General features: G+C 29.9%; 1 protein-coding gene across 3 annotated transcripts in view; it reads left to right on the forward strand.

Annotated features, from left to right (window-relative positions):
* LOC145323852 (synaptotagmin 1-like) overlaps window positions 1-7,194 on the forward strand; it is a 64,242-nt gene extending 57,048 nt beyond the window's left edge. The window contains exons 12-15 of one of the 3 annotated variants that reach the window (XM_080166434.1): window positions 665-735; window positions 1,940-2,030; window positions 3,440-3,513; window positions 3,760-7,194. In XM_080166434.1, the coding sequence (XP_080022560.1) occupies window positions 665-735; window positions 1,940-2,030; window positions 3,440-3,513; window positions 3,760-3,870 (347 nt within the window). In that variant the 3' untranslated portion in view covers window positions 3,871-7,194. Of the gene's footprint in view, window positions 1-664; window positions 736-1,554; window positions 1,654-1,719; window positions 1,849-1,939; window positions 2,031-3,439; window positions 3,514-3,759 lie in introns of those variants that run through there. The other 2 variants (XM_080166436.1, XM_080166435.1) reach the window with 2 other exon arrangements.
* The last annotated feature ends 17,616 nt before the right edge of the window (window positions 7,195-24,810 follow it).

Consider the following 24,810-nt stretch of genomic DNA (forward strand, 5'->3'; position numbering starts at 1 on the left):
CTCTCCTCATCCCTCATTTTTATGAAGTCAGAATATTTTTTTAGCGACTTTCTTCACGTACAATATAAAATAGAAAATTGAACGAAGACACAAAATTTTTATATTGACATGGTACTCTTCTAGAAATTATTATTCAATAAACATTCTTCCTAGGACTAGCAAATTTCTCTTTCAACTCTCTAGATTATTTCGGAAGTAACATGAAACAAGGACAATTGTGTAAATTTGTAGCAAAGCTTGTGTCAAAGAAGAATAAATTGAACATTCCATTATTATTTGATACTTTATATGTCACAAGAGGATACGCCCCCAGCATATAGGGGCTAGTAAGATAGCTTAAACAATTCCGAAATCCTAAATCTGAAAAAAAGCATAAAACCATCACACGACCTATGTGAAGCTTACATGAAATAGAGAACCCAATCAGTTCAGTGTTTGTTGAGATCTTAAGCTTCAGACAAACAACCCTTACTACTTTATTTAATAGGATTAAATATATATAATTAGAAAAATATATTTATTCTGTTTTTCAAAAGGTCTTAGTTCTTTTATTGACCTAATTACAAATCCTAAAGTCTTAATTATAATTTATTTTGTGTCAATAATGAGGATGATTTTTGGGATAATGAAAGAGGTTTTTCTAATTTATATTTTTATTTTTTAGTTAAAATGGGAAATCTGAATCCATACTACAATGAGAGTTTTGTTTTCATCGTTGAACAAGAACAGCTCAGGGTAAGTGTTACTTCTTATTTAATTTAGTGGCTGTGCATCCAGCTTATTGCGGCTACACAATTTAAAAGGTTTTAAAAGCGAAGATTTTCTATAATTAGGGTCAGTCAGTCCGTAACGGATAGCTGTTTTTTTCTCAATTTAGTAAAGTTTGAAATTGACCTATTAATTTTAAACTTTACTTGATGAGTCCCATAACATTTAGGTACAATTCAGTAACCGCAACATTTCTATAACCATTACCAAGAAGTCCGTAATATAATTTTCCTATCTATCTGATATTTATGATAATTCCTTCTGCAACAAAGTACAATATTATAAACGAGGCATCTCTATATTAAAATCCTTAAAATTAAAGTATGTCCTTTTGTAGTATGCAATTTTGTAACAAAATTTAAACTATCTTGTTTAGACTTAAATATTAACGTCCTTCTTATCAAGTTCTGATATTCTACAAGAGTTATTGTTTTTTTGGTCCTTTCTTCTGATTTTGGGGCTTTGCTTTTATATATATTTCTTATTAAAGTAAATTTAAGGGGATTGTTACTATCAAAAACATGTAATAGGAAAAGGACGCTTTTTTTTACTTTTAGAAAAGGTTTAGAGAGGGCGCGATTTATATGTAATTACCAACGGAGTTGGTACCTTGTGCCGACCTTCAATTGGGTCTTGGAATACCAGCTAATAGCGTAAGAAATATACACAGCCAAGTCGTTACAAAAGACCAGAAATATATTTGCTAGCAGAAGAAAAAGATCCACATTATTTTGGCCAGGAGGTTGTCTGGGTTATACATCAATTCTTTATACATTTATTATGTAGAGGGTAAGCCTGGAGCTGGTGGTGGCTGACTATGACAGAATTATTTATTATGTAGAGGGTAAGCCTAGAGCTGGTGGTGGCTGACTATGACAGAATTATTTATTATGTAGAGGGTAAGCCTGGAGCTGGTGGTGGCTGACTATGACAGAATTATTTATTATGTAGAGAGTAAGCCTGGAGCTGGTGGTGGCTGACTATGACAGAATTATTTATTATGTAGAGGGTAAGCCTGGAGCTGGTGGTGGCTGACTATGACAGAATTATTTATTATGTAGAGAGTAAGCCTGGAGCTGGTGGTGGCTGACTATGACAGAATTTTTTATTATGTAGAGGGTAAGCCTGGAGCTGGTGGTGGCTGACTATGACAGAATTATTTATTATGTAGAGAGTAAGCCTGGAGCTGGTGGTGGCTGACTATGACAGAATTGGAAGTTCAGATCCTATTGGCAGAGTTGAACTTGGTTATAACAGAAAAGGTAATTAAGACATCATTCCATGAAAGTGCTCCTTCTTGCAATAAATACTTTTTTTCAGTTTCATTTAAAATTTCTCGTATTCATTCGAATCCGGTGGACAGGAACCGGTTCTCATCAATACGAAAAAACTATGTCTAGCATCGTATTATAAACCGCATTCTACGAATATAGAAATGTACAATTATTAGATTAAAACCAGTTTTTTTAGCCCCGAGGTGACGAAGGCACGGGCTAAAAAAATATTCTATATCCGCGGAAAGCGGTTTATAATACGATGAAAGAAATAACTATTCTTAAAGAAAGTTTTTTTTTATTGAACAACTAACCGTTTTAATATTTTCTTAATAATGGTTGATTCCCAATTAATTAACTACTTTTATATAACATTTTGTAAAATAAAGTAGTTTAATATGATAAGATAATTAAAAATATTTTCTTTAATAGGTTAATCTTTTCAAGAATTTTTATATTAAACATATTACCTAAATAAATTTCATTTTGTAAACTGAAATTTACAACTAAAGCCTAAAGAGTATGAAGTAAAGTTACTCTTTATCTTTACTTACTCCATCACAGTGCCTTCGAAGGTGCTTTGACTTTAGTGTCAGAACCTATATTGGGACATAGTGCATTTCATTACCCTAGGTTAGGTAACTTCATTTCACTTTTCAATAAAATCTAAAATGCAGCGGTTTTTGAGAAAATTTGATTTAAAAATTTCAGGTTCAATTTTTACCCACTAGAAGTTACCGCATAATAATGACAAGAAAAGCAAAGATTATTTATTTAAAATTTTGAACAACTTTGCTTTGCAAGTCAGTCATAAAACCTCTCTATATATGATTTATTTAAGGCTGAATTTCCGTGACCTTAGCAAAGCAATTGATAAAAATGGCCATTAATTAACTCACTTCAGGAGTGGTTTTATGAAGAACTTTATAAAAGCAAAGTTGTTCAAAATTTTGAATAAATAATCTTTGCTTTTCTTGTCATGATTATGCGGTAACTCCTAGTGGGTGAAAATTGAACTTGAAATTTTCAAATTTAATTTTCTCAAAAACCGCTGCATTTTTGATTTTATTGAAAAGTGAAATGAAGTTACCTAACCTAGGGTAATGAAATGCACTATGTCCCAATTTAGGTTCTGACACTAAAGTCAAAGCACCTTCGAAGGCACTGTGCCATATGTAGGGTTATATTGGATTACATGAAAATTCTTGTTTATTACAGTATCTACGCAGTCTAGATAATATTTTAATATGAAATATTCATAAGTTGTTGAAGTTTGTTTCTTAGGAAAATTATTTTTGATTAGCCAGAAAATGTAGAGATCCATAAATGATAACCTTTAGATAGCAAAGAAAGTATACAAAAATAATTTTATTGATATCTTATCTATCTATCTTTAGGATTGGAGTTGAAACATTGGAAAGAGATGGTGGAAAACCCCCGACGACCTATTGTACATTGGCATGTTCTAAAGGTAAAATAAATTAGTATTTTGTAATTAATCTAACCTATTCAAAAGAGATAAAAAATGTTTAATTTAGGGCTTAAAATTATAATTTTCAATGCTTGCATTACCTTTTTCCCCATCTAGTTGTCCCACATTCCCCATTGGATTAATAAATTCTTGTCTATCACAAAAGATCTCTACGACCGCCTGGCCAAATGTAGTTTGCTGTTTAAGTTTTTTTTCTTCAAATTTTCACCTTCACCTTTTTTTCAGGACCCCGAGCCTGGGGAAGATGATGAGGATGAAAAAAAGGAGAAAAAGAAGAAAGAGGGGGGAGGCACTAACGAAAAGAAAGAGAAAAGGGATGACAATAAAATCCAGTAAAGAAATCTGGCTACTAGTTGATAAAGTTGGGTATCTTAGTGGATATTCAATAGCATGGTAAAACTTCTTCAATTAAATATTAGCAAAATCTGGAATATGAAAAATTTATTTTTGGATGTTGCTGATTAAAAATTAAAACTTATTTCTAAGTGAGAGTTATTCAACAGCTTTGAATTAAAACTGTTTTATCTTATTTTGTAATTTTAAACAATTATTTGATTTTTAAAAATAAATGTAAATCTCCAATTCTTTACTTTTCTTCCATTACAAATATACGTCATAAAAATCTTATAATTAAAAAAAAATTATTTTACAAAAAGATTTATTTCCAACATTTAAATTTCAAAGTTTTTTTTTACATTTATTTTCTTGACAAGTTTGCGTAAAAAAATTTTAGTTGATATATCCAACAAGTGTAAATAAATACAAGCCAATATTGTGTCCAATTGAATGTGTATAATAATGGTAAAAATATAGAACATGATGATTGTTGAACTATGTACTTAACCATAATGTATATATGACATAATCAACTTAATGATAAAGCTTTATGTATTTTTCAGTGGTGGTATAACATTGAATATAACTAAAAATCTTTCATAAAACGGAAAAATTGTTAAAAAATAAAATTACTTTTTTTGATTTTAGGAAATATTAGAATTTTTGGTTAACTTTTGGAATTTTAGTCAATATTTAAAGAAATTCTTGTATCCCTGTTCTAAATTTTTTGCCATCAAATGTTAATTATTTTTTGATAAACAAACTTCAAAAGCAGACAAAACGTGTAAATACTTTTTGTGTGGCCAATTATTGATCACTAATAAAAACTCATAAAGTAAAGTATGTCAGTAGCAAAATATATTAATTAACAATAATTAATGAACATGCTACATAAAAATATATATTTTATCATTGCACACAAAATCTTTTGCACAATTTTAATAATATCAAATCTAGATTACAGATAAAACATTATTAGGACTTGCCATTAATTTACAATATCTTGGCAGGTCAAAAATATTTTAAAATTATTCAAACTGTAACATAACAACATCTTGTCTTTGATTAAAAATATTTTATTGAAATATGAAATATATTTAAATTTTTTTTGAAAAGATTGAGACGTTTGAGTGAAGTGTCTTCAATATTCAAATACTTTGTCAAACTTGAAAGATTAAAAAAGAATCAAATGGAGTCTAAAATGCTAGATTGAAAAACTTTAAATTCAAATTTTATTTTAACCTATTCAACTATTTGATAACTTCTTTAATATAAAAAGATATTTAATATGATTTCTCATAGAAATAGTGAAATAACAAAATACTTCAGTTTAAATTAAAAATATAGAAATAAAAAGTTATAGATAGTTACAAAATTAAGTCTTAGTTTGAAGAAAAAACTAATTATAATTTAGTTAAAAACTGATTTAATGATTGGTCAGATAGGGTTTGAATTTGTATTTTTTGTATAATTATTATGATGATAAAACATGTCTTTATGTCATTAATATACCTGTCAATGTATACTCAGTATTTTATGTACCCTTATGTATTATGTAATTTTGCCATATGACAGAACTTAGTCAACAAAAATCAGTTAGCTTCTTATCATTTGGCCGTAAAACTTGTCTACAGTATTATTTCTATTAAAAAAACTGTTACAAATGCTAATCTGTAATTATGAATGTTAACATTGTACTGATTCTGTATTTAAACCTTATCTTTTGGCTGTTGATATTTTTTGATCGCACATTTTTAGAGCACAACAATTTTTTTTTGTAAAAGATTAGGTAAAACTCTTTTCATAATTCTTTTTGTTTGGCTCTTTCAATGCAAGGTGTTCGTCTTGTAGAATATTTTTATTTGAACATGAGCATATCATACAGAGTGAATTTATGAGTGCATAAAAAGTATAATTTTTCAATTTCTATAAATCAATGCAATTAAGATATTTATGATTTATGCTGGGAGTTTTTTGTGATAATTTTAAAAATTCTCAAATGTAAGATTTTCTTAAAAAGCAATTAATTTTGTTTTTCAAAATGATTATATGCTGCATATCACAAAATAAAATAAAATTCTTAATTTTTTTACTTATATTACCCACAACCTAATTTATTTAATTATATTAATAAAAGTATAAAAAAGTTTCGTAAAACCACAAAAAGTAACATTTTTTATGTAAAAATATTTATTTTCTGTTTAAATGCTTTCTATGTTATAGCCTAGAATTCTAAGCTTAATAACATTACTAGTTGAAAATCTAATGATCAATTATGACCACAATTACATTTCAGAAATAATCTTTAATTGAGCAAAAATCTATCTTTTCAAAGATTAAGTCAATTAAATAAAATGTTGAAAAATTGTTTTTATTCCAGTCCATGTTATGCTATAGTTGATCAGATCTTCAACTTATTTAGCCGCTCTTTAGCACAACCATCTTATTTTATAATTGTTATACAAATATTTTAATAATCTTCAATAATTTTTACATTCATCAATCAAAATTGATGATTTGTTATTTATACAAATGTAAAAAGTTCAAGGGTATTGAAATATTTGTAAATTAAGTGTTATAATTATGTTGTAAAAATGTGTCTTATTTTCTATTTTGGTAGTTGGTAAAATGGATACCGTTTTGTACAGTATATTTCTAACTCTTTTGTACAGATTGCAAGATAAAAGTGAAATTTAGTAGATATTAGATTTTTAAATTATCCATTTCTGGTATTGTACTGTACATGTATGTACAGTCAGTCTTTTTGTTAAATATACTTTTCTGTATACTGTACAAAACTGTACAACAATTTGCCCGCGACCATTTCTTGTACGTCCTACAGATTCACAATGGTCAAAAATTAACCGTTAACCAATCCTTTCATTAATTTACCTAAACAGTTTGGAGGTTTGAAATATTTTTACCCGTATTACAAAAGTAATCTAAAATTATTTTTAAACCTAATAAGATATAGAAAGGTTACTGTTTGCACTGTCTTGATAGGGCTATTTCTTAATCAACTAAAATCCATTTTAATTTTTGTTTTGGCAGTTATGATATTCTTATTTTAAAGGGAAAAAATTATAACTTTAGATTATTTTTCTTCAAAACAAGAGAAATATTTCAACCCTCCAAATCCATGAAACCGAAAATTTTACTTTGTTAAAAGAAAATGGGATAATTTTATAAACATACAAAATTTTCCTTTTTTCCTTTATTATGATAATTTTTGGAAGAAAAATGTATTTTTTGTTAGTTTTTAGTATATTTGTTAGAAAGAAAGATAATATTTGTACCTTTGTCAAAATAAATGTTCTATTTAAATCTTATTTTTGATAGACGAAAAATCTTTAAGTATTCTATGTCGGGTGGTTTAAAATGTAAATGTGCATTATATTACTGGGATCTAAAGGGATAAGACATTGGGTCGTAAATTGATTTACATCCTTAATAATTATACATAAAATTCTATGGATTCAAATTACTTGGCCGAAAGTTCAGAAATGATTAGGTTATTCTTTTAGGGAAGATTGTAACATCGTTTTAGGCTGTTTTATTTGCAGATAAATTTGGTGGTTTTCGGCTTTTCTGCACTTCTTACCCCTTTGAATACCCAAGAAGCTAGGGGCGCAACTGCTAGTTGCAAAAATAAATGAACTCCTGTTGGTATATCTCTGTTCGCGCTGATTCCGTATGAACATTCTATGCAAAATATCATCCTTGTTAATACATATTCGCTTATCTTGTTTTAAGAATGGATATAGGATATACGTGGATATATTGACAGAGGAAAATTTGTCGTTAATTTATCTTGCTATCATGGGCCTTATTTATTGGTTAGTTTGTTCAACCATTAGTAGCAGAGGGGATAAAGTAAAGGGGATGGCATTGTTAATAAACCAGCTGCAAGTATAATTTTATTAGAGTACATGAAAATCTGTTGCAACATCCAAGTAATATTACATCGTTTGTTTTATGCATACATAATTTGCTCAGTAAATAAATCAAATTTTGTTAGTTATATCTATTCATGCGAGTGGCTTTGCCTTTAGCCTCTTCAGAAACAAAAAAAAACATTTGCTGAATTGCCTTGACATGTTTCCCTATCACCAGAAGATTTTTGTTGACGGATAAACAAACTTCATCGCTGTTTTACCTAATTTTCTAAAAAAAATTCTTGTTGATTTTGTCTTATCTCTTATGGTTTTGTTATAATCTTATGATTTCTGTCAATTTACAAGGTTGCGCTTCATGTGAATAACATTGCAGTGATTAAAAGGGATAAAATTAATGTACATAAACAATAATAACACACATAATTACCCCTCCTGTAGATTACAATTAGCAGTTGAAACTTAATAAACCAAACAATCAAAATCCAATGAAAGTCCCCAAAGTTAGAAGCCAACGAATAAGCAAACGTTGGGGACTAGTGTAATAAAGTGCCCATTGTCCCCCTCCTCTCTCTCTCTCTCTCTCTCTCTCTTTCCTTCTGATAATATTGTCCTTGTTAACTTTATTATAAATTCATTATTGTTGTTCTAAAGTTGATTATAATCTTATTGTTGGTAGATTTAATAATCTCTTTACAGGATATAATATTAATCTCTTGATTGTTGTCTATAGCTTATTGGATAAAGTGATCAGTCATTTTTCAAAAAGGTGTCAAAAGTGGAAGTGGTTGGCTATAAATGTTATAAATTGTTAAAGCACTAAACAAACCAGGCTTTTAAAGGCCATAAAAAATTTAAGATTCTTATTTTACAAAAAGTTAAGTATCAAAATTGATGCAAAACAAAATTATTTCAGAAATGATAAAATGACCTAATGACTTGTACTAGAACAAATATAAGTATAAAAACATAAAGCTAAGCCCAAGTACAACACAACCAGACATATTTTAAATGCTGTAAAACATTTATTTGCATATCCGCGGACAAACCTGACAAGAAATATATTTCTATCCCTTTTTCCCTGGTAAACCACTGTGACTAACTGTGAGTGACCTCTAGAGTCACAGTGTCATAAAAATGTTCAAAAACATAATTTTGAAACACGATGTGGATTTATTGTTACTGATATCAATATCCACCATTTTTTTTTTTTTAAAGCAAAGCATTTATTTAATTAGGATCTGTTCATCCATTCGTTTTTTTCCTATCTTAACGTTTTGCAACAATTTTACTTACAATTTTGTATCTATGGATTCATATTCAGCTTATTAATATTCAGCTCTGATACTCTACAAGTGTTGATGTTCGTTTTTCCTATCGTTTCAGAGCTTCGCTTTAATGGATATTTGAATCCTTGTTAAAAATCATTTTTTTTAAATTTCACTACAGCTCTAACCTAGTACGCTTATTTAGTCGATTTTAATTAAACTTTTTGGCTTGTTAAAATCTCCATAAAAATGTGATAGTGTGACGCTTCTTATGTGTGACCATAGACTGGAAAGAGTTGATTCTATGACAAAAACCACCGATTTTTTGTCTCCATAATTTCATCCGTTTAATAGAAGCGTGTCTTTTCTACAACTAGACTAAAACTAGCTTTCTGTAAAGCACACACAAACGATTAAAACAATGTTAAATCATACCAAAATGTTCACGTTAAATTAAACATTTTGTTATTAGCACAGCTACTCAGTATATATGATCATATATTCGCATAGTTATTTCTCTGTTACTATGCAAAATAGACGTGCAATTTTATTGTATGAAGATTTTCACAACAATTATGCATTTGTACAATTATGATTTTCAAATGAATATAATAATGTAAAAACATCATTTTTGAAATATTTGTGTATGACAAAATTTTCAAAGTTAACTTTGTAAATTATGAAAAGCATAGATTCTTCAAAGGACCGTCGTGAATTTATTTTAGTGTAATTCTTATACAGTTATATAATTTGAATATCAGTAAGCTTTATAGAAAAAGAATTTAAAATAGTTATAAGGTTTCTTGTCTGAATTTTTACTCTTTAGATTTCAATAACCGAACCGATTGAGTTCTCCTTCATAGGAAAGCTTCACATAGGTCCTGGGATGGCTTTAGACTATTATTATTTCAGATTTAAGTCTTGGGTGGCTTTAGGCTACATGTAGTTATGCCACATTCCTAACCTTACTACTACAGAGTCCCTATATGCTTGGGATGCCCCTGATTTTATGTATAAATCAATTCTAGCCCCGTTCTAAGGGTCTTTGAACGAAAATATTTTACGATTATAAACTTTTAGTTGCCGTATTTACATCTTTTTAGTGTGAAGTCGGAGGGGGGGGGGGGGGGGAGGGGTGGAATACTGCGTGTCTCCCTCTTACTAAAAAACATGGTGTGGGTGTGTAAGTATATTCACTAAAAACAGGACCCAAATTTTCCAATAATTATGGTGATCTTAAGCTTCATTTAAATTGAAAAAACAGACATCCTACTACTTTGTATTATAGCAAATAAGCTAATGTTATGTAGTTTCTTTTCAAGTAGGAAGTTGGGACGACAACAATTATTTTAGAAATGGTTCACTGACTCCTACAATATAAATGAAGGTGGACATGAATTATTCTCAATATTTGAAAATTCTCTGATACACACGGGATAAATATTTACCATAATTTATTTCAGTGTCTTTGTACAGTTTATAGAATTTTCAGTAAAGCTGTACATCCCCAATGACGAGATACAAAATTACCCCTTCTGTAGATTACAATTAGAGGTTGAAACGTTTGATCACACAACTGAATGATTCGACCAATCAAAATACTATAAAAGTCCCCAAAGTTGTTATGCCAACCAATAAGAAAACGTTATCATAAAACTTTGGTAACCAGTGTGACCCCTCCCTTTCTGGGTAAATATCACAAACTAGAACATCAGGAATCAATTAACGTCATTAAAGGTTGTTCAACTCTAAGCCGTGGGACGTACGGACATACTTTCTTTATACAGAAGTTACATTACTAGTAAAAAAAAGATATATTCTAATCTTTTAGCTGTAGAAAAATGAGAAAATAATCTTGACAATTATAAAGTGCTACACTAACATAATATCATAATATTATGATTACAATTTAAATAAATTTTAAACAAATACGAGTATGTCCACAAGTATAAATGAAAAGAAAAGAAAACAATAAACTGTGATAAAGTATTAAGCTGATATACTTTGATAATCTAAAGTATGGAATAAGTTTATTTGGGAGTCTTTATAAGGAAACAGGGTATAGTGTCCTTTAAAAAATACAATACAAATGACCATTGATAGGCCGGTAAACATTGTAATTGACAAATGGTAAATTGTATATTGGCCTATCACTGGTCCTTTGTATGACGTCAATTTTTATTAAACGATTTATGCTATTTCATTTATGATTTGTTACCTAGTGACTAGGCTATAAAAGTTTTCCGGAATTTTAATAAATATAATAGATTTGAAATCTGCATAAAATTTTAAGGATTTTTTATAAAATTCTTTTTTTATATAATTCATTATTTAAAAGCGCAAATCCAATTTTAGTTAATAAATTTTGACCAATAGGATAGGTGGATTGGAAACTACCTGCGCTCTAATTGGTTGAATGATGTACGTCACTTAAGCTTCTCCAATCAGAGCGCAGATAGTTTTCAATCCACCAATCACAGATGTCAAAATTATTTAACTTAATTTGTATTTGCGCTTATAGATAAAGAATTATACAAAAAACGAATTTTATAAAAATTTCTTAAAATTTTATGCAGATTTCAAATCTATTATATTTATTAAAATTCCGGAAAACTTTTATAGCCTACTAGTGACCTAGTGACCTAGTGACCTAGTGACAAATAGAAGAACCTATTCATTGAGTAGCTGCACATCTTATCAATTAAATGATGAGATCTGAATAATATGTAAAAGTCAACAAGTAAATATCATCACTAGATGTAAAATATCATTTTACACGCGACATAAGCTCAATTGGTAACATGCTAGCGGGGGGAGATGTCTGTTTAGAGTAAAACACTAGAGGGAGAAAGGATTAAATGACCTATCGCACTGTCCTTGTGCCGACTAATAATCGGGTTAATGAAAATCATCCAATGGTGTGGTATTTACAAATACACCCAAGTAGCGGGAAATAATTTGGTAGCAGACGAAAAAGGTCATTGAAAAAGAAAGGGAGGTAGTTATCTGTATATACATTTATACTATAGATCTGTTACACACGAACCCTCTGCGCATAACATCAATATTAGTAGTAAGGGGAAAGCCTTGGTCTATGAACAGGCGCAACAGATTATCATGCATATAAGTATAAATCTGAGTCTACATGACAATTAATAAAGCTATAATTATAAAATCAAAATTATTTAACTTCGCTGAATACTTAATATATCTCCTTGTGTTCTGAAATAGAATTGTAACCTATAAAAAAAACATGAAAACTTCCAATAAAATGTCAATTAAAAGTAAAAAAATTTTCTTCATTTAACCATTCATGTTCTACACACTTTTTACATAGTTTTAAAGTATTAAAGCTACTCGATGTTTAATTCTTTAATTCACTTATTCATCCATAAGAGTTTTTAAAAAAATATTCAATTTAAAGTAGCTAAGTGTATATCTTTGAGTTCCATGCCAATACAATTCTTATTTTTAAGGATGTTGCTTATTGGGGGTAAGAATATTTTCGTGCCAATCCGGGGTAAGATCAACACCCAAGAATTTTAAAATTGCCTGACAATTTTGAATATAATAATCCTTGTTTCTTTTTTTTTATTTCAAGCAGACTATTTTCAGAATATGACGTTATATCTATTTAAACATAAAAGCATTATTATAACATAGAAAGGATTTTGTCTGTCTTTACGTGCTATTTTACCGTTTTAAAAGCGAAGCTTTTCTATAATTAGGGTCGGTCCCTACGTCCGTTCGTCAGTCTGTAAAGGATAGCTTTTTTCGTTAATTATGTCCTATCGATTTCAAACTTTGTATGGTGATTCCTCTAATATTTAGGTACGATTTAGAAAGCGTAGCAACTCTATAATCACTACCAGAATGTCCGTACGTTCATTTTAAACATGTTGATTTTTTTACTTTTTTAACAACAAATTTGTATGTGATCTAATTATCCGATTGATCTGATTTTTGGTATACTGATTCCTGGGACAACAAAGTATTATATTATAAGCAAAGTATACAAATGTAAGTATGTCCATAAACATTATCCTGTATCAAGCAGTTTTTAACGAATTTACTTACAATTTTGCTTCTGCTCTTATACATTTATATTCTGATTGTGCAGTTCTGACACTATACAAGTGTTTATGTCCGTTTGTCATATAGTTTCAGAGCTTCGCTTTTATTAATGTTGTCATCCTTGTTTATATTTTACTAACCCCTGAACTTATATGTCCCTCCTTAGCAGTGAAGCTTCATATTGGTCTCAGTAAAAAAATACCCATCTCCCCCCAATTTTTATAACTTTATCTTTTGACACCAAAATATATGGTGGTTAAATGGTCGATGTCTTAAAATCACATTGGCACTCAAAGTTTTATCAATGTTAAAATTACAGCGTTTCGGAGCCGTTTGATTTTGGTGCGGCTCCGGCTCCGCGGAGCTGTCTGTGATGATGGCGGCTCCGACTCCGACCTAAAATCAAGAAAAACTCTACGTAAATTTTTCCCCATAAAAAATATTTTTTATTTTTGACTTGTGAAGGTTTTAAAAGTTCAATTTTTGATAAAAATGGACTTGAAAAAACTTAAAAAGGGCTCCGGCTCCAGCAAAATATGGCGGCTCCACGGTTCCCGATTCCGGCTCCGAAACACTGGTTAAAAACCTTTGGTAAAATCAACTATCAGTGTCCAAACTTTACTACCAACAAGCTTAATCTGAAGAAGCTGTTATTTTGTGTATCATCATTGAGGATGTACATTAATTTATCGTCGATTATCCCTTCCCTTTAGATCCCTGGAAATTATACTAATTTTTATGTTAGTAACGCGTTGATTGAATAAAACAATAGAAGAAAAGTAAATTTATAGCATAATTATAATTTTTAAAAACCACTTAATAAAATAGATTCATTTAGGATGGGATTATGTTTTATATTTGTTTTTTTTTATTAAATGTAAAATGCTAGTTTTTGTAATTTAAATCATGATAAGTTTGTATTTAATATCGTATATGTTAACCAACTTACATTTGACATATATTTTTGTCTGGAATCTTCCAATGAAAGATAAATTGACCACTACTCTCTTAAATCACTTAAATTAGCTATCAAAGGCCAAATTTACGCAAAGGAGATAATTTGCCGTACTTTTTTTATCCAATTTTTCCATTCCCTGACTATTATAGGATTCATTTTCTGCAAACATCCGAAATTATTTGGGAACACTTTATTTCTTTTTATTTTACTTTTTTTTCGACGCTATTGGCTGATATTCATAAACCTAATTCAAAGTTGGACCAGGGTCATCACCAAGTGAACATACAGTTATTTAACCTCTGTTTCTTTTATTATTTGAAGAAATGTTTTTATAAAAAGGAGATTTAAAAATACACTGGCATTGTCTCCCTCCTCCCTGAATTAGCAAACCACACTTGGTCATTAACATTAATCAACAAATAATTAAACCATTGTTCTTATGAATATGGCCAGGGATGCAGAGATATGACAATGAATGACAAATAAAGTTGCCTACCATTATTTTGATTTTTAAAATATTGGTTTATTAATTTGATGTTTCTTGAACGCAGTTATTTTGTTTTTATTTCAGGGAGATAATGGGAAAAAAACCCTAAAATAGAGATGGATCATCCCTCATTTTTGTTACGTCACATAGATAATTTTTTACACAATTTTAACACAATTTGGGCTTTGTCTTCAGGGAGTGAAGTTCTGGAATAAAGTTATATAAATTAAATACCCAAAATAAAATCACAATTGCGCATTTAAAACCTTAAAAACTTTGGGGACTTTTATTTAATCTTTAGTTGATTTAAAAAAAACAGTGTCTAACCTTTTCGGTTCAGTAATGTCAATTCATATAATTTTGAGTATCAGAATAAGCCGGATGTAAATCAATTAATTGTCCATTGTCTTATCCCTTCAGGTCCCTGTTTATTATACAACATACATAATCATAATGAAACAATTAAGTCAAACATTTTGATTTATTAAAGGAAATAAAACTCTAATTATTGTGTCTAATAAATATTTCAAGGACCGCTATGTCCATGAGGTGGGAAGCAACACAATAATAAATAAATGGTTGGGAGTTGATTCAGAGCTGAATCTTTAAATCATTTTATTGGTGAGCCAGATCGGGGTGAGCAGAATTTCAGCCAATTACAGCGCGGTATTTCATAAAATGCTGTCCTCTCATATTGGTGGAAAGTTGGCTCACCCCGATCTGGCTCACCACTAAAATGATTTAAAGATCCAGCTCAGGACTCAAATTTAGCATAGAGGGGTTTCTCGACGGTTAAAAAATGATATTTTGATAAAATGTAATAAAAAAAACAGATTTTACAACAAATATTAATTTAGTAGAAGCAGCATTTTAGGTTTTACAAGCTTGCGTACTTTCTTGGTTTACAAGATGTTTGTCATGACATGAATACTAAAGATGAAATTAGAATCATTTATCATCGCTATACTCATAAAAATAAATGTATACGTATAGATCTATAAATAATCCAAAAACTACCTGCCCAAAACGGCAGAAACACTTTACGTCTAATAGCAGATAGCTTTTTGTTCTTTTGTAGGAATTCGTCTGTGTTTATATTTCCGACGCTATTTGCTAATTTTAAGACCCAATACAAATTCGGAAAAGCGTAGAGGGGAGAGTTACATATAACTCATATCCCCCCTAGTTTTTACTTTAATCTTTAAAAATAAATAATATTATTCAAATAACGTATTATTTATTCATAAGCTTATATTAAATTAAATTTATGTTTATATATCCATCTTTTAGAAACCATATAGTTTAGTAACAATGCCATCTTGGAAAAACCAAATACAAAGATGTTTAGAATATAAGTGGCATATGTCTTATTAAGTACAGCTACATATTAAGAACTAAATGTTCGGTTCGTTAGCCATAAAAAAAATAGCAAAACATTTTAGAAAGTAAAAAAAAATTAGGAAAAGACGTTTCATTGCGTAATTTTAAATCTATACTTACATTGCAAGCGGCCTCGGGAGGATAATTATAGCCCAAAACCATGGCGCTTCCTTAATCGGTTCAGTGGTTATAGTGATATTTTAACAGATAGGAAAAAACTATTCTACTTTATATAATGTGATATTTACTAAACTAATATTATTTCTTCATATTTCTTCATGAAGCTAATGACAAGAATATATATGTCCATGGTGCACCACTATTCCTGTAAGCTTAAACAAAGATATTTATAACGAAAAAAGCCGTCTATGTAACACAAAAATGAGAAGCAGTAATAATAAGAATACAAATAACAATACCAATACAAATAATCAATAATCTATGGCCAATATACATTTTATTTGACTATAAGCTGCTTCAAAAATGATTCCATTATCAAATTCAGAATGTATTTCTTCGAAATATTGAAGATAATTAATTTAAAACTGAATTCTTAGATTGGAAAAATTTGAAGTACGTTTGGACATACTTAAATTTAAGAGTAGCTGTACAAATATAAATGTAATTATAGAGTAGCTATGCTAAGATAAGGATAGATAAATTGTAGATAATTTCTGTACTATTGTTTCTACATTGTTCTTTGTCTTTACTTATCATAATATCGGGGAGAAAGGAAAATGTAAATTTAATATCCTATTGCAATTGGACAAAGTGTCAAAAAATCAGCCATGTGACGTCATAAAAATGAGGGATTATTTATCCTAATGATAGTCTTAATGATGGTTTACTCTTAAGAAACATAATGTTAAAAATGGCAGAATAGGGAAAATAATTTTCAAAGATTAATTTTTGTATGAAATATGTTCAGTATCAAAAGTGTTCAATTATTTGAATATCATTTTACAAATAATGATTTCCGTCTTATGAAACGAGGATGATAACTTTCTCAAAGCTCAAAAAATGAAAAAAGTAATTAATATGATTAATATGTGAAAGAGTATTTTTTATTGGGTTATCAAGCGATTGACAAAATTTAATATGAATTATTTTTGATTTATATTATCTTAGCCTTTGATGCATTCTGTAAAATTGTGAATTATTCGATCTAATCTAATCTAAAAAGCAACAAAATGATCATAGAAGAGCTATATGTACAAATTATACTTTACACAATTTATACTGTAATCAAACAACTCTACAAATTAAAAAGATTAAATTGAATAAACAATCAAAACAAGGATATAAAAAATAATTAAATATCAGACAATTCGATAAAATTATTTAATCAAATGCGTTTGTGTTAATGGATTTATTATTACGTACCCTAATAAAGTAAAACTTGTATCTGGCTAAAATAACGATCTCTCCATTCATCCAATTTACTCCATCCCCTCCCCTGCCACCAGATGAACGAACTGACAAAACGATGTCAATGTTAGCAACTTAAATTGGCGACAATTTGTCCCCTGTCATAATATCCATTTTGTGGTTCAATAAATAGAAATTTTATTTACATTGTTGTAATTTTGTAAAGGTTCTTTTATTGGACGTTCATAGCTTTAAAGACATAATCATTGAGACGATGCGCTACCACCAAATCTTTCCGATATTCATATTCCTAAAGTAAGCACTTTAGATTTGTGATTAATATTTTGATTTAATAGTTGCCATGCGCGATTTAATATTGTACCACATCGTTATTATTTGTTATAAGCACGTTTCAAATCAATTAGACTATTCTACCAGGTCACCGATATCTGGAAGCACAGACAGACATCTACATCCTTTGCAAAGAAACGATTCGTTGACAAAAAATGTTTTGTTTAAAATGTATATATTCACACATAAATTCAACAATCACATATGTTTCTTATACATTTTTTTAACGCACAATATGTGTTATATAAACCTTAACTTGTTATAATTTCAAAATAAAAATATAAAAAGTTGTAGGATGTTTATGTGTATATCTGTAAAAAAGATCTCGAGAGGGTTTATAACTATTTTTTTGGAGGATACCTTCACCCTTACAAGAAAATAATTCTCTAATATCTATCTTTTCTTTAAACAAGGATGACAACATCAATGAAAGTGAATCTCTGAAACAGTGGAACAAACGAATATTAACGGGACGTTGCCGTTCCTGCAACTGGCAGAAATACAGTGGATGTATTTTTGTCAAAATTGTTTGTCTGGATGTAAATTCGACAGTAATTTGCCATATATCGTAGGTACCCTGACAAATATACATCTAACACAGGCATTTAAACATCCAAAATTGTCAATTATACATCTATTTCTTGCCAATTTCACATCTAATTTTTTTTATATGTCAAAAATACATCTTGTACATTTTTATCAATAATAAACAATAGTAAACTATATAGTAGATATTAATTCAACAATAATATACATATTTAATATATTACATTATAGGTATATGTTTAAAATCTTTATTCTATAATTTATTCCTTTTTCCCTGTTTACCCATTTCAAGAATTCTTTTTAGAATATCATTTATTAATTAGTTTGATTGTATATATTCGTATTTTTTGTGAATTTTAAAAAAAGGAGTGGTCATGATGTTTTCTTGTTATATTTAAAGCGAAGTTTTTTTTTTATAATTATGGTATGTATGTCTGTCAGCCCTGTTCGTTAAATTAGACGTTTTAAAGTGGGGAGGCGGAAGTGACACTTTTTAAAACCAAAAATAAAAGTCAAAGTCAAGCGTCTAGTGAAAATATGAGGGAAATTTTTATGAAAAAATAATTTCTCAGATAATTGAAAATTGTCTAATTTGAAAAAAGGCAAAAAATAATCGGCGGGAAACGGCGGTTTTCGGCGGAAGCGGCGGTTCCACTGCCGTTTCTTCACAGTTCCAAAACTAAGAGCTCTAACTCTTTATTTAGTTGAGTTCCTTTGACTTTTAGTTTTGGTAGTTTTTCCGCCCCCTCCCTTTTTTCTATTTAGGAAGTGTAGCAATTCTATAATCGTAACCGGAAATTTCATTCCTCCAAGCAACACATGCAGATTTTTACTTTTTAAAGATAAGCTTTTCTATAATTAGGGTTGGTCTGTCCGTCCGTTCATAAAGGTTAGCTGTTTTCATTAATTTTGACATGTTTAAATTGTCCTATTGAATTCAAACTTTGCCTGATGATTCCTATAACTGATAGGTGCAATTTAGAAATAGTGCAAATAACCTCGTAGCATATCGACCCTAAAACTAACCTTGTATGTCTGACTACTAAACATTTAACTATAATTTGAATACAATATGAATGCATGTTCTTGTATTGATAATAAATGTCTACTATACAGTTCACTATTGTTTATTATTAATTAAAATGTATAGGATGTATTTATGACATATAAAAAAATTTAGATGTTAAATTGGCAAGAAATATATGTAAAATTGACAATTTTGGATGTATAAATGCCTGTGTTAGATGTATTTATGGCGGTTACTTTAAGTATGACTGTATTTTTGGCAGCGGTTTTTACATTTTGACAAAATTACATCCAGCTGTAATTCTGCCAGTTGCAGGAACGCCATGTACCCATATTAACACTTGTAGAGGTTCAGAAATGAACAATCAGAACATAGATGTATAAATGTCGAATCAAAATTGTAAGTAAACTTGTTGAAAAACTGCTTAAAACAGGATAATGTTTAAGGACATACTTACGTTTTTAGGACTTGATTATAGAAATGCCTTGCTTATAACATTGTACTTTGCTGTCATAGAAATCAGTATTTAAAAAATCAGATCAATCGGATAATTTTATCTGTTAAAAATTTGTTGTTAAAAAAGCTAAAAATCAACATGTTTGAAATGGACGTGCGGAATTCTGGTAACGATTATAGAGTTGCTACGCTTTCTAAATCGTTCCTAACTAATACAGGAATCACCATGTAAAGTTTGAAATCGATAGGAAAATTCTAACATGCCTAAATTAGCGAAAGAAGCTATCCGTTCCAGACAGACGGACGGACCGACCCTAATTATAAAAAAAGCTTAGCTTTTAAAAAAGTGGAGGATCGACCTCCCAGCCACCCGTCTACAAGTGTCACCAGAGGCTTATATGTTTATACATTCGTATAGAAAGACAGCCAAATTCCTTCTTTTTTAATAAATTTTCGTGTGATGGTTGTTAACGTCTTTGTTGAAACAGTGTTTATAGTTTGATTATTACACTCCTTAGGATATGTTTCAAGCCAATGACTTTAATCAAGTAATGAAAGGAAAGTATTAATTCTAAAAAAACTAAAAAAAAAGTAGAAAACGTACCAAAATAGTAATTAATATATAAAAATCAACCTAAAAGAATCACAAATAGATATCTTTATAAAGATTTATTTTTCCGCCGATTTTTCTCCTTTACATCCTTGTTAATAAACGGTTTTCAATAACCTTCCCTTCGTAACAAAACTAATAGTTATTTCTTTTTCGTTACTTCTTCTCTTTAACCGAATTTTATCATGCTTTTCACCTTTTCATACACATCTTTAGTCTTATTTTTTATCATTCTCTTTCTTTATCTCGCTCTCTCTTTCTCTCTCTCTATCTATCTCTCGCTCTCCCTCCCCCCCTCTCTCTCTCTCTCTCTCTCTCTCTCTCTTTCTCTCTCTCTTTCTCTCTCACTCTCTCTTTCTCTCTTTCTCTCTCTCTCTCTCTCTCTCTCTCTCTTCCTCTCTCATTTCTTCTTATCTCTTAAACTCTCTCTTTCTTTGTTAGTTAAGTCCCGGAACAAAATAGTTATAGAATGGTTTCTAGTCTTTAGTTTTCATTGATTAACAATTTATAGAGAGGAAAACAGACTAATAGCCAGGCTGTGAGATTCATTTGCCTGATGAACAATTTTAGGGAAAGATGACGAAGAAAGTCGCTCAATAAGACGTCATAAAAATGAGGGATTATCCATCTCTTTTTCAGTGTTTTCTTTCCCTCTCCTCATCCGTCATTTTTATGACGTCAGAATCTTTTTTGAGGGACTTTCTTCGTCTTCTTAGGGAAAGCACAGATTATTTTGATAAGTGCAGTAGTGGCTGCCGATTCTGGAAGCTTTATGTCACAAGAAGCTTTAAGTTGCTCAAATCTGTAGCTTTAAGCCGCTAGAATATGTTTTATAGTTGCAAATTGCTAAAAAAAAAGGCTTAGATGCAAGTGAGTACTGAAAAGAAATATTGCTGGAGATAACTATGAATGCTATGTTTCAAGAAACTTTAAAAAGAACAAAATTCATAGAATAATATTTCTAAACTTTATCCTATTACTAATCCAGTACATTTATTGTTCCTTAGGATCTCAATAACCACTCAACATATTGAATTGTCCAATTTAGAAATTTAGGTCATTGGCTGGTTTTGGGCTATTTATTTTATTCCACTTTGAATTCTGATACACTAGTATACTGCCCTTTCTTCCATCCCTGCTTCTAGAGGCTCAGCCGCTAATAAAAAAGAACATTTAACACATTTCTGATCTATATAAATAATTTGTTTGTTGAACCATATTTACATGCATTAGTATTACAGTTGCAGCGGTTACACATAATAGAGATAATTTAGATAAACCATAGGTAGGATTAGTAGTATTACAGTTGCAGCGGTTACACAAAATAGAGATAATTTAGATAAACCATAGGAAGGATTAGTAGTATTACAGATGCAGCGGTTACACAAAATAAAGATAATTTAGATAAACCATAGGAAGGATTAGTAGTATTACAGATGCAGCGGTTACACAAAATAGAGATACTTTAGATTAACCATAGGTAGGATTAGTGGTGAACTGAAATTAGTTTCCGAATGTGAACACATTTTCCTAGGTGTTTCCCAATCCTATCTCAATATTTGCTACTAGCTAAAAAACCTTCAAACTTCCCAAAAAAAAAATCTAAATTTGAAAAATTAAAACTTTGAATGTATAATGTATAAATCGTTAATACATTCAAATTTTGATTTTTTTTTGAAGTTTGAAGGTTTTTTAGCTAGTAGCAAATATTGAGATAGGATTGGGAAACACCTAGGAAAATGTGTTCACATTCGGAAACTAATTTCAGTTCATCGGATTAGTAGTATTACAGTTGCAGCGGTTACACAAAATAGAGATAATTTAGATTAACCATAGGAAGGATTAGTAGTATTACAGATGCAGCGGTTACACAAAATAGAGATAATTTAGATAAACCATAGGAAGGATTAGTAGTATTACAGATGCAGCAGTTACACAAAATAGAGATAATTTAGATAAACCATAGGAAGGATTAGTAGTAATACAGATGCAGCGGTTACACAAAATAGAGATACTTTAGATTAACCATAGGTAGGATTAGTAGTATTACAGTTGCAGCGGTTACACAAAATAGAGATAATTTAGATTAACCATAGGAAGGATTAGTAGTATTACAGATGCAGCAGTTACACAAAATAGAGATAATTTAGATAAACCAAAATAGTTATTCTTCGAAAAGCCGAAAAAGACAAGGGCTAAAAAACTGGTTTTAATCTTATGATTGTAAATTTTTATATTTGTAAAAACTGGATATAATACGATGCTGTTAACCCATTAGTGCCGAGCGCCACTTTTATGGGCCGATCGAGCTGAAAATCTCAGGGAAGCTTTATAATGGTCAAAACGGAATTCCAATTTTTTTGTTTTGCTCTAGTGGCGTGCACAGGAAAGTTGCAAAAAAAATGGTTCGGCATGGCCATAAATGCACAACGGGTATTTTGACCCGTTTTGGGTGGTTTTCTGCCGGCATTAAAAGCCGCTTTTTCCTAAATACCTGGTTATTTCGACAAAAAAATGAAAAATGTAATTTTTGAACGCCAAAAGTGAGATGAACACTTTTTAGAACTTTGATACGATCCTTAATTGAAAACTACACAACCTCATGTAATCTATAGAGCTACAACACTATGTTCCTGACAGTGACAAAAAATCGATTTTTACATTTTGGAAAATACACTTTTAAGCAATTGTTTAGTAATATACACAAGTTTTTGGAAATAAAGCAGAAAGAATTAGCTCTTTACTATGAAAAATAAGAATTTGATGTGTAATTACACCAGAGGTTTGGAATTAAGTTCCTTTTCATCAAAGTAAACAACTATTTTTTCGGTCAACTAAACTATTTTTTAAATCAGTGTGAACCCTTTATTTTTAAAGCTATTTTTGAGTATTATATATTTTTGGAATCAGTATATAATAATTTATACGTTTAGCCTTTAAAAGAAGTCAAATCTCCATTTTTTGTTGTAATTGTAGGTACTTTTCTAGACATACCCGTTTCTTGTAAGATAAACAATTTTCTTGAAATGAAAATTTTACGTTTGGGTCCAGAACTAAAAATGGCAAAGGATGGCAATAAAATCCTCTCGTATGAGTAAATTAGAACTATGTATAATATCATAGAACCTTAGCCTAATCTCCCGAAATCTAGCGAAGTTTGCTTTTTTAAGCTCTTAAGTAACTAGGGTTAACCAAAAAATAACAATTTTTAAGTCATAAAAGTAATATATATTTCTTATTACTTAAACACCTATTCAATTAAACTTAAAGTAAAAAAAAGTTTTAAAATCAAATAAATGATTATCCAATAATGTTTAAGCTCTTATCTGAACTATACCTTTTTATTAGGGGGGGAGGGGGGGGGGGGGTTGCTCGATATATATTAATCTTGGATCCCATTAAAGCTAGAAGTCTAAAAATTTTGTATGTGTTTTGCTTGATCAAGAAAAAATATTCTGATTTTATATTTTTGACATTATATACTCCCTTTACCCTTTTATTGAGCAACCTTTCACAAAAGGTTCTTTCATACTTATTAACAAAGAAGAGTAAAATTTATGTTGATTAAGATAGAAACTGTTTCCTTTAAAGTAAAATGAAAATAAAAATTAAAGTCTTACATATCTATGATCTAAAGGGATAAGACAATTGCCGATAAATTAATGTATATCCCCAATGCTAATACACAAAATTGCCCCTTCTATAAATTACAATTAGTTGTTGAAATGTTTGGACACTCAACTAATAAACCAACCAATCAAATTAATAAAGTCTAAAAGTTGTTATGCCTACAAATGAGAAAACACTATTATAAAACATTGTGGACTAGAAAAATAAACAGCCCATTGTTCCATCCCTCCCTGCTAAAAAAAAAAGCACAGAAAATGAGTAAGAAATTGACTGATCTGTATGTAAACTTTGTATTAGAAATCTCAAAATATAAATTTCAGGGGCAGCAGTCTGCGGTAAAAAGGCTGCAGATTTTCATTAAATTTTAGTTGGTCGTGCAATGTTGTTAGATTAGCTTAAGTTTAAAATTTGAAGTCTCTAAGTCAAAAATTGAGGTAACAGGAGCTAATTAAAGATTTCTTGAGACCTGCAGGACCTCCAGGATAATACCTGGAACCGGAAATTTACTTGAACAACTAGATTTCATATTGGGATGTAGTATTATAGGATATTTTAGTATTTGGTAAGATGAAATGCTAAAATATTTTTGCTCTTTACCTGTATGATTCTGCCAGGTATCCCGGCATCCTGTGCCCGCCAGGATGGAGATATTCAACTTTCAGGTATGTGTCGTGCCCATTTTAAACAAGTCACTCAGTTAAAGCTCTATATCTTTCACACACAGAAAATGAGATAGAAAATACCTGTAAGGGGGGGGGGGGGTCCCCTCCCCCCCGACTGTTAAGGGTTACCTAACATTGATTATTGGGTTGTGCAATATCTTTTGATATAATTTCCGTCAATGTAGCTCAAAAACAAAGGAAGTTACAGCTTCTGAAATGTGCTTATTAGA

The sequence above is a fragment of the Acartia tonsa genome, chromosome 7, assembly GCF_053477335.1.
Source record: "Acartia tonsa isolate MP-2025a chromosome 7, ASM5347733v1, whole genome shotgun sequence".
In the NCBI taxonomy this organism is placed as follows: domain Eukaryota; kingdom Metazoa; phylum Arthropoda; class Copepoda; order Calanoida; family Acartiidae; genus Acartia; species Acartia tonsa.